This window comes from Nannospalax galili, unplaced genomic scaffold (genome assembly GCF_000622305.1).
Source record: "Nannospalax galili isolate Female #2095 unplaced genomic scaffold, S.galili_v1.0 scaffold646, whole genome shotgun sequence".
NCBI classification, from domain to species: Eukaryota; Metazoa; Chordata; class Mammalia; order Rodentia; family Spalacidae; genus Nannospalax; species Nannospalax galili.
The window spans coordinates 2425650-2442601 of record NW_008355279.1 but is presented as its reverse complement, the minus strand read 5'-3'; the positions used below and the strand labels follow the sequence as shown (position 1 = coordinate 2442601).

General features: G+C 37.3%; 1 protein-coding gene across 2 annotated transcripts in view; it reads left to right on the top strand.

Moving 5' to 3' along the window:
• Positions 1-16952, top strand: part of Cdc40 (cell division cycle 40) — a 54049-nt gene that overhangs the window by 2883 nt on the left and 34214 nt on the right. For both annotated transcript variants that reach the window (XM_017803017.2, XM_008852415.3), the window contains one exon: positions 9537-9623. In XM_017803017.2, coding sequence (XP_017658506.1) covers positions 9537-9623 — 87 coding nt within the window. The remainder of the gene's footprint in view (positions 1-9536; positions 9624-16952) is intronic.

The following is a 16952-nucleotide window of genomic DNA, read 5'->3' as shown; positions in this document are numbered from 1 at the left end:
CCGCAAGAGCAGCCAGTACGCTTAACTGCTGAGCCATCTCTCCAGCCCTAGGAATTATTCTTGGCTTTGTCTCTTAGCCTTTGCTTTTGAGTGGTGTGTCCTGCCCCAGTGTCACTGGCTAGTGTTTACCAGTCTCTCTGCTCTTCTGCTGCCACTGTGGTTCAGATTCTCATCATTTCTTCTAAGATCAAGTATAACCTTCCAACTAGTCTTTTTTGTTTCCTAGTTCCATTCCCCCTTCTTTCCTTCACAGTGTTCTTAGAATATTCCTTAGAAATTCACATGTCATCATGTCACTTCCCTGTCCAAAGACATCATGTGTCTATCAGATAACTTCTAAATTCAATATACAGCTTGTCAAGTCTACCATTCTCTCCTACTGAATTCTCTACAAAGCACCACAGTTTTCTTCTCACGATTTTGCATGCACTAGTCTGCCTGGAAATCCCTTGCCTTCCTCATATGTCCCTGTCTCTGGTCCTTTAGTCTCAGTGCACCTGTTTCTTCCTGTATCTAACTGAGCCCCTTTTTCATATCTCAGTGGCATGGCATCATTTAACATATTTCTGAGATTTGTTAAGGTTTTACCTGGACTGTGAGATTCTGGGCCCCAGAGAATGTTGTAGTTTTTTCTTTGTGTCTCCAAAGCCTGATGTACAAGACTGAGGGAAATTTGGTAATAAGAGACTTGATAAAGTAAGTACATTGAGAATCTGAGGTTTAGAATTGAGCTGGTAGCAGCGGGGAGGGAACTGTCTCTAGAGCTTGCTTAGTTCAGTCACTAAGTAATTAATTCAGTAGGTAAAGAAATCCAGGAGGAACAGCTCTCTAAGGTACCAGAAGTTCATTCAGAGCAGAACTGGGGCTAGATCCCTAGTGATCTGGATTCTGTCATAAGAGATGAGCAATGTGCACTAACATATGCTTTTATGAAGGGAAGAAGAAAAGTTTATACATGTAAATGATGTAAATGTAATTGCAAAGATTGAAAAATGATTAAGGAAGGAGATAGGAAGCATGTGAATACATTTTTCTATATTTTACTAATTTCATTATGAGTGGTAGTATTTGGACCAAAAGGCATGTATGCAGTGTTTTATTTCATTTCTATTTAACTTTATTGTGAGGGTGTGGGAGAGACTGTGTGTGTGCCACAGTGCATGTATAGAGGTCAGAGAACAACTTACTCCCTAGCTCTCTGGCCAGCCCAGTTGGGCCAAATCAGTGAGTACCAGGTTCAGTGAGAGATCCTGTCTCAGAAAATAAGGTGAAGGGTGATTAAGGAAGACACACCACCACTCCACATAGACCTCTGGCCTACACACACACACACACACACACACACACACACACACACACACACATATCCATGTGTACTACAGACATATGCACATATGCACTCCAGACACAGGCATGTACACACACACACACACGTAAACATTATTTTTTTTTAAACTGACATATATTAAACTAGGACTTGACAGATTTTGATAAAGGGCCAGATGATGTTACTGGTGACATATAATCTCTGTCACTTTTTTGATTCTTTTCTTTTTGGGAGTGGGGCACAGTTGAGACAGGGTCTTACTGTGCAGTTCTGGCTGGCCTGGAACTCTTTATGTAGACCAGGCTTGACTTCAACTCACAGAAATCTACCTGCCTCTGCCTCCTGAGTTGCAGGATTAAAGGCATGCACCACCACACCCTGCTTTCCTTTTTAAATCAACACTAAAACTGTAAATGCCATTGTTCAGTTGTTAGTACAAAAAACAGTCTGTGGATGAGATTTAGCCCATATACTATAGTTTGGTAGCCCCAGTGCTAGACCACAAAATAAAGCTCAGTCACTTAGGCCACGTATTACAACATTCTCTAACCATGGTGCATCTACACTAAGAACTAGGTATAAAAAGATAGAATTCCTATATTTGAAAATTAGGAACTTGCCTATGAGCCAAAGAAATGAAATCATGACAAAATAGTTTGGGTGTTGTTTGTTTGAAGATGGGATCTCATGTATCCCAGATTGGCCTGGAACTCTCTATGCTATGGAGCTGAGGAGGACCTTGAACTTCTGATTCCCAAGTGCTGAGATTATAGTTGTATGCCAACATTCCTGGTTTAGGTGGGGCTAGGGATCCATATCAGGGCTTTCTGTACACTAAGCAAGCACTCTGCCAACTGAGCTACAGTCCCAACCATAGCAAACAAATTTTTTGGACTGAACAATAGAGAAAATAATTCTTAATAAATCTGTGAGGTGCAGCCATCTTTGTATTTTTTTAAGTATTTTATACATAATAAGTCTAAAATGTATTGTTACAGATAGAAGGCAGAAAGTATGTTAGGTACCCATTCTATTTTTTTTTTTTTTTTTGAAACAGGGTCTCTGTTGTAGCTAGAAATGACCTGAAACTCTATGTAGACCAGGCTGGCCTCACAAGAGACCCGGCCTCACAAGAGACCCACCTGCCTCTGCCTCCCAAGTGTGGGATACTATATCTGACTAGTCATTCTATTCTTTATCTGTCATCATTTATAAATTATACAGTTTCTGATAAAGTGGTTATCTTCAAAATTACATGTCTGAATTAGTCAATACTTGTACCTTCTAAACAATACAAGAAATACTTCAATTTTACTTACATTTTTTGAAGATATTGTTTGTGCATACACATTCCACATGCATCCACATGACATTAATGAATGATGATGGTTCTTGTATCTTATGAGCAAAAGACCACTTTCTGCCATAGGACTCCCTTTAGACTGCCCTTTAATAAAATGGTGATATCACTTTTAGTTTGTCTTTACAGTGTTTTTATTTAATGGTCTTTCTTGTGGAATTTTTTAAAACTTCCTTTTTAAAAAAATTATTTATTTGATAACCACATAATTAGAAGAAGCATTTCATTATGACAGCATTGACATATTCAATAATAATTTCCAGAGCTAAGATACATCTCTTTCAAAATTGGCTGTATATTTTTAGGTTTACAGTTGAATTAATACAGTTATACAATATCGTACTCAGTATAAACCCTTTAAGACATAAAACTAAATGAGGCTTTAACCTTTAAAAAAAGATCTCCATTTCATTATTAAAATACAAAGTTTCATACAGAAAATTCATTTTTAATACAATTGACATTAAGATGCGCATGAGTTTCTAATAATCTCTATGTATCTGATTACTAGTCACAGTCAGTTACTTTCTGAGATCCCTGGCACCTGAGCGTGGATATAAAGTCATCAGGTAGATTTCAATGGTAATGTGTTTCACCTCTACTAATTAACATGAAGCAAATTTTTATGCTGCTTTTGAGGAATAGTTTACTAGGTTTAGTTTACTTAGCTGACAATTTGCTCTCAGCTCATTTAAGTTCTTTTGTCTTACTCAGATATTCAGTTAACAAACCAGCTCTCCATGAAGCTGATTTTCTTTGAAAGTTGTTTTCTTCTTGATTTTCTTTTCCTTTTGGCATATAGGTACTACCCTTTTATTTAAGATATGGCTTCATAATTTTTAGTGTGGGATAAATGTATGGATTTCTTTTTATTTGTTCTGCTTATAATCTTTTTGAATGTCTTTAACAGCAGATAGATCACTTTGGAGTATGGACCTTTCAGTATTTCTGGGAAGTTCACAGTTCTTATCTCTTTACATATTACTTTAGTTACATTCTCTGATTTAGAACTCCAATTAAATTTATTTGTGTCTTATAATGTATAATAATGTTTGAGTATTTTTAAAATGTTGTTATGATACATTGTCATATTTTGCACATTATAAACCATTGCTTTATAAATGAATGCTGAGGCAGGTTTGGTGGCACACAGTTGTAATTCTCATACTTAAGGCTAAGACAGATCATGAATTCAGTACCAACCAGCGCATCATAGCCAGACCCTATCTCAGAAACAGAAACAAAACAAAAAAGAAATGTGGGCAGTGGGGGTAGGGGAGGTGGGGAAAGGGAAGCAGATCTAAATGCCATCAGACTATATTGTGGGAAAATCGCATAAATTCGATAAAAAATGTAAGAAATGTAGTAAACTCTATTGGCCTGCGGGAATTATTTATTAACTTTATACTTTAAAAAGTCATTTCAGTCAGTGACTGTTACTTTCTCCCAATGAATTGCCTGCTTTAGCATAAAAATTAGTTAAATGGGTTTCTGCTTCTTATATTTGAAGCATCACCAGTTTTTTGGGGGGGTCTATGTTCTTGGGCTTCAATGAAATCACCTTTTCCTTCTGTATCAGTTAAGGGCTTAGATCAAACGATATATTTATCCAAATTTCTGTTCTTTTACTTCTTCCATCTAAATTCTTACTTGGGGTAGTTTAGTCATTTCCAATTCCAAAGGGAAAAATATGCCATAAATTGGTAAGTACTCTATAATAATAACTAGTTTGTGATCTGCTGTAGAGTTTACATAGTATTTTCATATTTGCACATCAGAAGATTGGGAAAAGACTAAGCACCGATGGTTTAGTTTTATTCTCAAATTACTTTCAGTCAACGAAGAGAAGGGTGTTAAATTTATTTGACCCACAGTGTGTCCTTCAGTTACTGCACTTGAAGTTTTGTGTTGAAACTGAATAGAAATTCTTTGTGATTCAAGGAGTAGTTGAATTCTATGGTAGTTCTAATTGCATGCCTGACTGGCATTGAAGTCCTCCTGAGATCTAAACAAGACTGTAGTGTGCCCATGTTTTTCAAGTTAAATGTAAACTAGCCACTCTTTCTGGAGAGTTGTTCAGTTCACTCTGTGATTTTTGCAGGAGCCAGAGATTAAGATCTAGTTGTGTGAGATTAAGATCTAGTTGCCATTGTTGTCATTATAAAAGGTATTTTTAATTGCACCTTGTATTTAAAAGTTGATGTCTCATAATACCCTGTTTACAATAATTAAAATTTAGAATCTTTAAATACCCATAATTTGGAAGATCTGGTAATCCTTATTAAAAGTGGTTCTGGCAACTCTACTGTGTAAAATTCATTGAGGGACAGGAGAGTGGCTAAGCCACTTGTTCCTTTAGGTAGTTTGCTCCAGGAGTTGGATGTTTAGAGGAAACAACATTTAATTTAATTTGACTTTTATGCAGTTTAAGCAATGTGTAATCGTTCGCTTTATAGTATAGGTTTCACATTGGGCTGAGGCACAATTCTAGGTCTAATCAGGGAAGAGACTAGGTAGTACACATATAGCTGTCATCTTTCAGGTGGCCCAGCATTTCAGCCCCTTGACATAAGAGTGTTGTTGTAAAGAAGTTTCTGTTCACCACCCACCTTCAGAAAGTGAAACCCCAGATTCCCATTCACCAGCTCCCTTTCAGGTCAAAACTATAATTTGGGCCCAGCCAAACAAATATATCCACCTGAACTTGATAGTTGGAAATAAATACACAAAGAAACAAGGATAGAAGATTTTAAGTGGCAGTGGTGGCCAACACTTAGTAATCCGGGCAATAGTTGTTCACCAGCCAGAATCTAGTGACACCTGTTACTGTCTATTGCAGGTTAGTAGTGATATTCAGTCACAATAAATTGTCCTCACTGGATTGGCTCTGCAATATGACTGTTTTGAATTATGATTCCATATGCCTTCATCTTAAAGCTGATTCTCTGTCCTTCCTAGCAATTCTAAGAGAAACGTATAAGAATTCAATACTATTTCATCAGTCAAGATTTCTGTTGCTTACAACTAGGACTGATACATCAGAGTTCATTTGCTTATTTGTTCTGATATTTTTCACTATGATTTCTTGACTTTTTTAACATTTCTTTTAAATTTGTATGTGTGTTGGGCAGAGCAGACACATACCATGGTGTCAGAGGTCAGAAGACAACTTTCAGGAGTTGTTTAACTCTTTCTACCTTGTGAGTCCTGACAGTCAAACTCAGGTCGTCAGGCTTGGTGGCACATGGCTTTTACCCAGAGTCATCTGCTTGACCTCTCATTATAGTGACTTTAAACTCTTTCCTCATTATCATTAATTCTGTTAGCACCTTGGAGTAAGTGACTTAATCTTGCTTATAACTTAATTCATAGAAATGATGTAAAAATTAAATGAAATGGGCTAGGGAGATAGCTCAGTAAAGTGCTTGGCTTGCAGACACAAGGACCTGAGTTAGATCCCCAGAACTCATAAAAAACTAGGCATGAGTGAGCACTTGTAATCGCAGCGCTGGGTAAAGGGAGAGAGGCAGATTACTGGGACTCACTAATCAGCCAGCCTAGCCTATTGGCAAGTTCCAGGACAGTAGAGACCCTGTCTCAACACACACACACACACACACACACACACACACACACACATATACATACATAAAGATGGGCAGAGCCCAAAGAATGGGCAGAGCCCAAAGAATGATGCCCAATGTTGTGCTCTGCTTCCCCCCCCAAAAAAAGAGTATGGGAAATAATTTATTCACCCTAGTGCTACCACATTAGTATTGCTAAATTCCTTTTTTCATAGTACTTATCCTCTCGTAGCAAACTGTATAATTTATTATATGGGTTACTCTCTGTCTTCTGCACTAGACTGAAACCACAAAAGCAGGTACCTTTGTCTATTTCTGTAGACCTAGAACAGTGCTTGGCATGCAGCAGACACACAATCAGTATTTGTTGAGTGAATGTATGAATCTGAAGTTCCTGTACTTGCTTTTGTGAATGTCCTTGTGCCTTAACTATACAAAGAAAATGAAAAGATTCCTGTGACTGCCAGTGTCTCCCAGCATCTCACCTATTACCTGTTACCTCTTTTTAGATGCTAGTGCTTCCAACTGTACCCTGGATTCTGCCCCCTATTACCTACAATTAGGTTATTTCTAGAATAAACATGCCTTTGATTGGCCTGGAACTCATAATCCTCCTGCCTCTGCCTCTCTGGTAGTAAGATTATGGGCATGCACACCATGCCTGACTTGTTCATGAAGAAGTCATGGGGGAAATAATAGGGTTTTACCATAGTATTTAATGCTGTGACATCCATATGTATTGAAATTCTCTAGGCACTTAGCTGTGAGGGTCCAAAGGCCAGAAATGGAATCCGGACTGGGGAAGGGGGTATAACTGGAAGTCATGAGAAGGATAAGATAAGGTAAGGAAAGGAAATGGACAATTTTGAAATTACAGAGGAGGGAAGGAAATCATACCTGATTGATTCTATATCTTTGAGAAGTAGGGGACTAAGTAGCCTGTCTTAGTAAAAGGGAGGTTGTGAGACATTTTCAGAATGCTAAGATTTTTGGAACATTAAGCGTATGCCTATGGTGCCTTTTTTTTTTTGTTCAGTTTTCTAGTCTTCAATCATCTACCTCTCTACCCAGATCTTCACTTGTAGTATTGCTGCTTCTACAGTATCATGGTTAGCTTCTGGAAATCCCATCTGTTTGCAGACTTGCATTGTTACTTTGTATTGCCCATGCACCGTGTGAATGGATGTATCCTACCATCACTAGGCCAACAGAACAAAGATGATGATATGATTGACATAGTCCTAAGGGCTGGTTGTCTATTTGTTTGTACAAAATCACCTGTGCAGCTTACATTTTAGTGACAGTAGAGCTGTTTATGTCAGGTAGTGGTAAATATAATGGGGAAAAATAAAGCAAAAGAAGGAAAAAGCAGAAAAATTTTGAGCAGAGCCTTAAAAGAAGAAAGAATAACTTTGTGGATATCCAGGGAAGGAACATTCCAAAAAACTGAGAGCACCACACATGCTAGGAAAGGGTCCTTCTATCACTGAGTTATATCCACACACACACCCCACCCACCCCATAAGCCCTTATTAGACTTTGACTATGAATAGGGGAGCTACTAGGGCATAGGGTGATGGTTTGACTAACATTTTGGAAGGATTGCACTTGGTTTCTATGTAGAAGCCATGGGGTGGCAAGTGCAGAAAACAGGGAAGCTGGTTAAGCCACCAAAATAACTCAGATGTAAGGTGCTGTTTGTAGTGGAAAGAGGATATATGGAGTTGAATTCCATATGTATGTGGATGGATGGCAGATTTTCTAATGGATTGGACATAGAGTGTGAAGAAAGAATAGTAAAGGACAACTTGAGATTTTCAGCAGAGTGCCTGTAAGGATTCACTGGGGGAAGAGGGCCAGGAGTACTTGAGATCTGTGTTAAGACACTGGGAGAAAAGTTGGCAAATCCATAGTTAGATATGAATCTCTAGAATTCAAGGGAGAGGTCCCAGCTGGAGACAACGATTTGAGAATCAATATATTTGTAAGTGGTAGGGTTACAAAAACAGACTGCCAGTGATTCTCATGGAAATGAGGAAATCTGTGTCCTTTAACCTGGGGAGTTAATTTAAGAAGGTTGAAACATTGGTATGGTTTATGAAACTTTATATTAGGAAGATTCAAGCCCTGCCACATTGTTTCCTCTTGGGTACCCAACCTCTGTATACATGGAGTAGGTTTCCTAGTGTGCCTCTTTTCAATGTAGAGAATCAGGTCTTTTGGGTTAACAAAAAGAAGAGTTAGAATTTCTTTAAGTGTTTTAGATAGTAGTAACTTATTTAGAAATTTTTCATTAATAATGTCAGTATTTTGAAAAGAAAGAATTTATATTTATGTGTAAAACTATATATTGGCATGTTGCTTTCATTAATCTTTATTATAATCATTAATGGTACAATACTGATGTAATAGTCATAAAATTGGTATTTAAAAAGCTGATGTATTAGGGCTGAAGAGATGGCTCAACAGTTAAGAGCACTGGTTGCTCCTGCAGAGGACCCAGGTTTGGTTCCCAGAACCCCATATGATGACTAATAACTGTTTTTAATTATAGAATATCTGATGCCCCTTCTAGCCTCCATGGGCATTGCATGCACATGGCACACTTACATCCATGTAGGCAAAATACTCATACACATAAAAATAAATAGAACAGGGCTGGAGAGATGGCTTAGCAGTTAAGAACACTGATTGTTCTTGTAGAAGACCCAGGTTTGAATCCCAGCACCCACATGGCAACTAACAACTGTCCATAACTCCAGTTCCAGGGAATCCAACAGCCTCTTCTGTCCTCCACGGGCATTGCACGACACAGGTGCTCTTACCTACATGCAGGCAACATACACATAAAATAAAAATAATAAATAAAAAAATTTTAAAAAAAGAATAGTTCTCTCTTTTGTAGTCCTATATGTTTTACATGTTAACATGTTTCTAAGCCTGGTGTGGTGGCTTATGCCTGTAACCGTCACACTCAGGAGGGTGAGGGAGGAAGATCACCACAGGACCTAGGTTCGATTCTCAGGACCCACATGGTGGCTAACAACCATCTGTAATTCCAGGAGGAATCTGATGCCTTTTTCTGACAGGCATTGCATGACACTAGAGCACTTATATACATGCAGGCACATACACATAAAATAAAAATAATAAATATTTTTAAAAAGTAAATAAAACAATAAATTTTTAAAGCAGCTATGACTTTGATGTAGCTCCTAAAATAATAATCACTTAAATTTTTGACAATCATTTGACTTTCTTTTAGGAAGACTTGGAGACTGGAGTTCACCTTGACCCTGCTGTCAAAGAAGTTCAGTATAATCCTACCTATGAGACCATGTTTGCTCCTGAGGTAAGGAAACATAGCCAAAGCTTCTCCCTTTTGTTATGTATTTAACATTTAAAAGTTTTCTCACAAAAGAATGATATTCTTACAAAATATTCTTTTTCGGTGGCACATGCCTTTTAGATCCAGTACTCAGGAGGCCAATGCAAGTAGATCTCTAAGATCAAGGCCACCCTGTAGCTGGGGCTACAGGGAGACCCTGTCTCCAAAAAATCTACTTTTAATCTCCAGAAACCTTAATAGTAAGTTTTTATGAGAATACTTTTAAAAATCCACTGACCACTTATCTTTCTGCATACAAACATCTAGTAATGTGGAACTGTCTTGCAAAAGGAAATCTGAAAGTATCTAATTCTTCAATGTGAACTTGACATCTGTCAGCGTTGATAAAGGAATATTATAATTGACCATAAAGAAAATATTAATACACTGTACTAACATTAATACATACTGTATTATGAAACATTTCATTACAAGTGCCTCTGCAATGTCATACTAATATGCTGCTGAAAAGCAGTCACAGTGATGCTGAGTAAAGCAAAGCTCTGTATTGGGTTTTTCTTTTTTCTCTTGGTAATAAGTGGTGATGGAAGCATTGAAAAAAAATGAAGAAAGAAAAAAGGCATGTCCATTTAAAGTCTTTGAATACTGTCCATTAAGGAAAGTTTATTTAAAAGTTGACATTTTGTGACATTCAAGTGGAAAAGGTGCTTGGTTGACAGAAAGAGAAACCAGAAAATAGTCATTAAGACACCCTTTCCTTGGTGGAGGTGGGGGAAACAAACTTCAATAACAGCAGCTTTAAAAAGCACTTTTAAAAAGGTGGCAGTGAGGAGCTATAGCTCATTGCATCTTGTGCTTTTAATAGTTTCATTTTTAGCATACCTTATCTTTTTTCTGACACATCAGCATCCCAGATCTGTCATCTACCTTGCCTGCCTAGGTTTCATTAGTCACTTAAAAGATGGCCATTGAAATGTATAATGCAGTCAGTGCTTAGTGTTAGTGTTAGTGCTCCAGCTGTTCTTTGTGAAGTAAGCAAAAGTGTCATGTGGATGCTATGAGACTAGAGTGCATTTTAAATTTTATTCTGTTATTTCTTTCTCTTTTGGGGGAGGTCTCTGTAGCCTTAGCTGACCTGGAACTCACTATGTAGATGAGGCTGGCCTTGAACTCACAGAGATCTGCCTGCCTCTGCTTCCTGAGTACTGGGATTAAAGGCATGTGCCACCATGCCTAGCCTATTTCTTAAGTTCTTGTAGCCTCTTAAACTATGTATGCTGTCTCCTTTCCTTGTTAGTACCATTTAGCTGACCCATTAAAAAGAGATACATTGCATGTATGTGTCATGTTTTTTTTTTTTGAATGAAAGGTATTTCGGTAAAATACATCTTGTTTGCATTCAGAAAATCGGAATATTTGGAAGTAGTATTGTATATAACATTCTGATGTCAGCTTATTTTCTATGATATCTGTTTCTTCCTAAATTTTGAATTCTGATGTATAACTGAAATAGTGCTGTATAATTATAATCTTCAGAACTTTCAAGAATACTAAAGATTGGTTAGTTCATTTTGTGGTGATATTGGCAAGTCAGTCATCCTATCATTAGTTCTATCCCTTTCTTCCTCATATTTAGGAGCTTCACCTTAACCATGTAAACTCATCTGTGTTAAGAATGTCTTACCTGTTAAAAATTTAAGAAAGGAGTAAAACTTGGAAGCAAAATTAGAATTTTTCCTAGTTACCAAATTAATCATTCATCTGTGATATAACAAATTCTGAACTTTGTGTATTTTGACTGGAATCCAAATCACTTGGGAAAGGCTGGAAAGCTGTCACCAGAAGCTTTGCTAGATTAAACCCTATATTTGATGATCTGCTGTTAGAAACAAGATATAATAATCCCTCTCTTCAACCTAGTATTTTGCCAGAGTGGATATGCTAAGTGTTGTGGTGATGGTGGAGGAGGAGGAGAAGGAGGAGAAAAGAGAGAGGAGAGATATCAGTGAAAGTAGTATTTGAAATGGACAATGGATAATGTAGTCCTGGTTGAGAACATGAAATTGTGAATTAGACTACATATTAGCTCTTGTATCACCTTGGATGTTCTAAGTTTTCTCCTAGTTAAAATGAAGGTAATTTCTACTTTTACTATGTTATAAGACTGCCTTGGATAATGTATGATATGATTGAAGAACTCTGGCACAGAGTAGGCATTTAACAGATGGGTTCAGAAATGCTTCAGTCATAATCTGTAGAGTGAAGAGGGAGATAAAAACTGTAGCAGTGTGATTTGAGAACCACAGGGAAGAGTTTGGTTTTGATTTAGATGATAGATTTCTAAGGTTCTAAAATTAAGCAATGATATCAACTGAATTTTTAGGAAGAGATGTCTGATAAGGGTTTGAATGATAGAAAAGAACAGAAGAAGAAACTAATGCATGAGATTAGACTACTTTTTTTTTTTTTTTTTTTTTTTTTTTAGTGTATGCTGGGTACATACCCAGGGATTAGCATGTATGAAATAAGTAATCTTCTTCCATTTTTTTGTAGAATAGAAACCAAGTCTCCAGTTATACCCCCAGCAGGTGACATTTTTGAGGGATTCAAGTCCATATTATTCATTACTTCTTGATAGTTGGAAGAACAATATGAAGGCCGTTGTGTAATTTGCATGATATACTGCTATGACTTTGCTAATTTTGAAAATTAACCTAATTGCTTGTTTTGTAAAATATTATTCCTCCATTGCAACCAGTGAGTTTCTTAAGTGGCCTGTCTATTGATGCAGAATCGTTTATGGATTGAACTTGAAGATATAGTAGTCATCAGTTTTCTTTATTGAACTCAATTTTTTTAACTGCTTATAGAGAAATTATTTTTTAGTTTCTTTAAAATCATATTAAGGGGCTGGAGAGAGAGCTCAGTGGATAAGAGTATTGGTTGCTCCCAGCACCCACACAGCAGCTAACAACCATCTGCAGCTCCAGTTCCAGGGAATCCAACACCCTCTTCTGGCCTCTAAGGCATTACACAACAGGGTGCAGTTACATACATGCAGGCAATACACTCATGCACATAAAATTAAAATCATGTTAAATTCATAAGGCTCAGGAAGAATTCAAGACCCTTTAAATTAGTTAAGCTTTTAAGAAATACAAAAAGAGAAAAAATACTAATGACTATTAAAAATCTGACTATAAGAGCTGCTAAAATATTAATGCTTTAGAAATTCTATCACTCACGACTTTTATTCTGTAAGGAAATTGAGGCCCAAGCTTATTAGAAACTGCACTAGTGAAATTTTCTTATACAAGTAATATTCAGACTTTGCTTGTGTCTTAGAAAATTATTCTACCAACAGAATTGAATTGTGATATTTTCCTGATTTGTAGAAAATAATTCAGTTAATAACTTCTCACCTTAAAATATGCTTATAAATTTGGAAACATTGATGATACCATCAATAGTAATGAAGAATTTAACAATAATCTAACTACCATATTAATTCAGCAATGTGAGTTTTCCCTTAAGATGTAATTTTAAAGTTGTGATTTCATGTAATCTATTTTTGCCAGTATACATTTTCTTAATTCCTGTGATGTTGGGATATTCTCGTAAAGTACTGAATCTCTGGTACTCTGCCTCCTGAAGACTTGAGGAACCACTGTCTTATAATAAGCAGACCCCTGAGGGTTATCTGCCAGCATCCTCACAAATTAGAAATGTGTTTTTTTCCCACTCTCTAAATAGATTACTACTCCACACAGGTGAAAGATGTCAGGATGACTTCTCTCTTAGGAGGTCATCCTTATTCAGAAAGCTCAGTAGGTTTTTAGCTTATTCTTCCTGACCGAAACTTCCATTCCTTGACCAGTATCACCACACACACACACACACCTCCCACTACGCTTGCTAACTACTGTCCTATTTTCTGCTTTTGTGTTCAACTTTCTTCAGTTCCATGCATAAGTGAGATCATACAGTATTTATCTTTGTGTTCCAGGCCTATCTCATTTAACATAATATTCTCCAGTTTCCTCTTTGTTGTCACAAATGGTAATTCCTTTTTAAGATTGGATTGTTTTCTACTGTGTCTAGGTGCATTTTGTTCTTTGTTTGTTTGTTTGTTTTGGGCAGTTTTGTTTTGTTTTATGTGGAGGGGATTGGTTTTCTGCGATAGGGTCTCACTGTGTAACCCTGGCTAGCCTGATGTTCACTATGTAGACCAGGACGGCCTTGATTTTGCTATGATCCTTCTGCCTCTGCCTCCTGAGTGCCTAGCTTACTAGGTTTTCTTTATTCATTCCTTAGTTGATAGACACTTAAGTTTGTTCTGTATTTTTGGCTATTGTACATAATCCTGCAATGAACATGAGATACAGTTTATCTCTTGGGCATTCTGTTTTCATTTCCTTTTGATGCTAAACCATGTGGCAGTTCTGGCTGTGCGTTGTATTATATAGAGTGGATAATAATGTACATTCTCACCCACTATGAATCCCTTTCTCCCATCCTTGCAATACTCATTAGCCTTTGTCTTTTTGATAAGGAAATAATCATTCTAACAGATGAGAACTGATAACCTCATTGTGATTTTAATTTGCAGTTTTCTGATTACTGATGATGAACATATTTTTCATCTACCTATTGACCATGTCTTCTTTTGAGAAATATCTGTTATGGCCCTTTGCCTATTTTTAATCAATTATTTATTTTCTTGCTATTGAATTGAGTTCTCTTTTATATTTAACATATTAGTCCCTTATCAGTATATTCATATACAGAGCTATACATTCACTATTAAATTGCTATAAATTGGGGCTGGAGAGATGGGTCAGTGGTTAAAAGCACTGACTGTTCTTACAGAAGACCCAGGTTCAATTTCCAGCACCCACATGGTGGCTAACGGCTATCCATAGCTCTAGTTCCAGAGGATCCAGAGCTCTCTTTTGACCTCCATGGGCACTGCACAACACACATGCATACATGGAAACATAACACTCATACACATAAAAAGTAAAAATAATAAATAAAATTCTTAAATGCTATAAATCACTTGAACACATGTTAACTCTTAAACCTTGTGATTAGTTAGCTTTTCTTCATGTACCCAAATTCCTTTACATTAACATCTTAACAGAGGAAGGATTTATTTTAACTCATGGTTTCAGAGGGTCATACCATAGTTGCTTGGCCCCATGCACTTGGCAGTACTTATAGGAGCAGGATCTTGTGGTAGAGAAGCTTCTTCATCTCATTAAGGATGGGAGAGAAAAACATAGATAGGAAAGGGAAGGGACAGTATACCCCCCCCCCGAGAACCTACCTGTGCCCAGTGACATATTCCTCCAGCTAGGTCCCACCAAGTAATATTTCCAGAACCTCCTAAAATAGCACCAGCAGCTGGGCATCAAGCCCCCAATACATGAGTATTTTAGAGGGACACTTCATATCCAAACCATAACACTTAGCTACTAAACCTTCAAAAAAAATTGAAAATTGCTTTCCTATATTTTTATATATTTTGTTTTGTTTTTTTAACATCTACTCCAGAATTTAAAAAGACCAGGAACATCTAGGAAATGTTTTGTGAGCAATAAGGGAAGAATAGAGCCCCACATAATGCATTCTCTGCCTCCTGTTGTCATTTTGTTTCTTCGAGGTCAGCTGTAATAGTTGCCAGCAAACCAGGCAGTTAAGATAGCCTGAAGTCGGTGGATCCTCCTCTACCACTGCTTCCTGTGTAACTAGAAACTGTTTTCATTGTCCCGCCCCAACTTTAGTTACTATTAGCTAAAGTAATTTTAAGGTTACTTCAGTTAATAGTACCATGTGTAAAATATACTTAACTTTAATAATAGAAATCACCATTCTTTGATACAAAGAATTTTCTTTTAAAACTAAAGCTACAAGAGCTGAGCATGGTGGTGCACGCCTTTAATCCGAGCACTTGGGAGGCAGAGACAGATGGATCTCTGTGAGTTCAAGGCCAGCTAGGGCTGTAGGGAGACCCTGCCTCAAAAAGAACAAAAAACAAAAGTGAAGCCACACACACACACACACACACACACACACACACACACACACACACAGCCGGGTGTGGTGGCACACACCTTTAATCCCAGTACTCAGGAGGCAGAAGCAGGTGTAACTCTGTGAGATTGAGACCAGCCTGATCTATATAGCAAATTCCATGCCAGCTGGGTCGCAGGGAGACCCCGTCCCAAAAAAAAAAAAAAAAAAAAAAAGGAAAGGAAAGGAAAAGAAAAGTGAAGATAGCTTGATATGTACAGCCTGTGGAATTTTTCACTTTTTATAAACTAAGACTATGGAAATGTAGCCTCCTTTTTAAATATTTTTTTAATTTTTGTTTTTACATGTATGAGTATTTTGCCTGTAAGCTCATTGGTGTGTGAAATGCCCACAGAGCCCAGAGGAGGGCATATGAATCCCCTAGAACTGGGATTTGGGATGGTCATTAGCAGTGTGTGGATACTAAGAACAGAACCCAGATCCTCTGCAAGAGCAGCCAATGCTCTTAAACACTGAGCCCACTCTCCAGCCCCTGTAGTCTCCTTTTCAAAATGGTTAAGTACCTACAGTCACTGCGGTGACTGAGTACACTTGGTAGGAGTAGCAAGCAGGGCAATGGGGATTCTGGATTTTAGATTCCTTCGCCCTTCCCTATCTCCAGGCGTTCCCATTGCTGCTTTGTGGATACTGTTTTAGTGTCTTTAATTTTGTGGCTATTTCTGTTCATTGTAATAAATTTCATAACTGAATGAACGCAGCTACAACTTACAGCATTCAGTAGTATAGATTGCCTTTCCTGTTAAAAACTTTGTATAAAATCAAGTATTTTAAACAGAAATGCAAGCTATCAATCTCTGGCAATCTTGTAATAGTTTATTTTCCTAATCTTGTAATAGTTTATTTTCCTCTAAACAGGAAAATAAAGCAAATAATTTGACACATATGTATATTTTCATGTACAGTATAATGATCTCTAGAGAAGGTAGGCTACTGATTAAGACAAGAGCAGTAATTTACATTTATGACTTTGGAAGTGTATCATGGAAAATGTGGTTTCTAGTGATAGAGGTTCTCATGTCAAAATATTTCATCAGGAACATTGGGTTTTCCATAGTTCAAATAAGTATTGTTGTGTGCTGGGTATGGTGGTACATGCCTGTGCTCCCAGCCTTCTGGGGATAAAGGTAGGAGGATTGCTAGTGTAAGGCCAACATGGGCTATATAGCAAGTTCTAAGCCAGCCTGGCCTATATTGGGAAACCCCGTCTCAAAATAATAATAATAATAATAATAATAA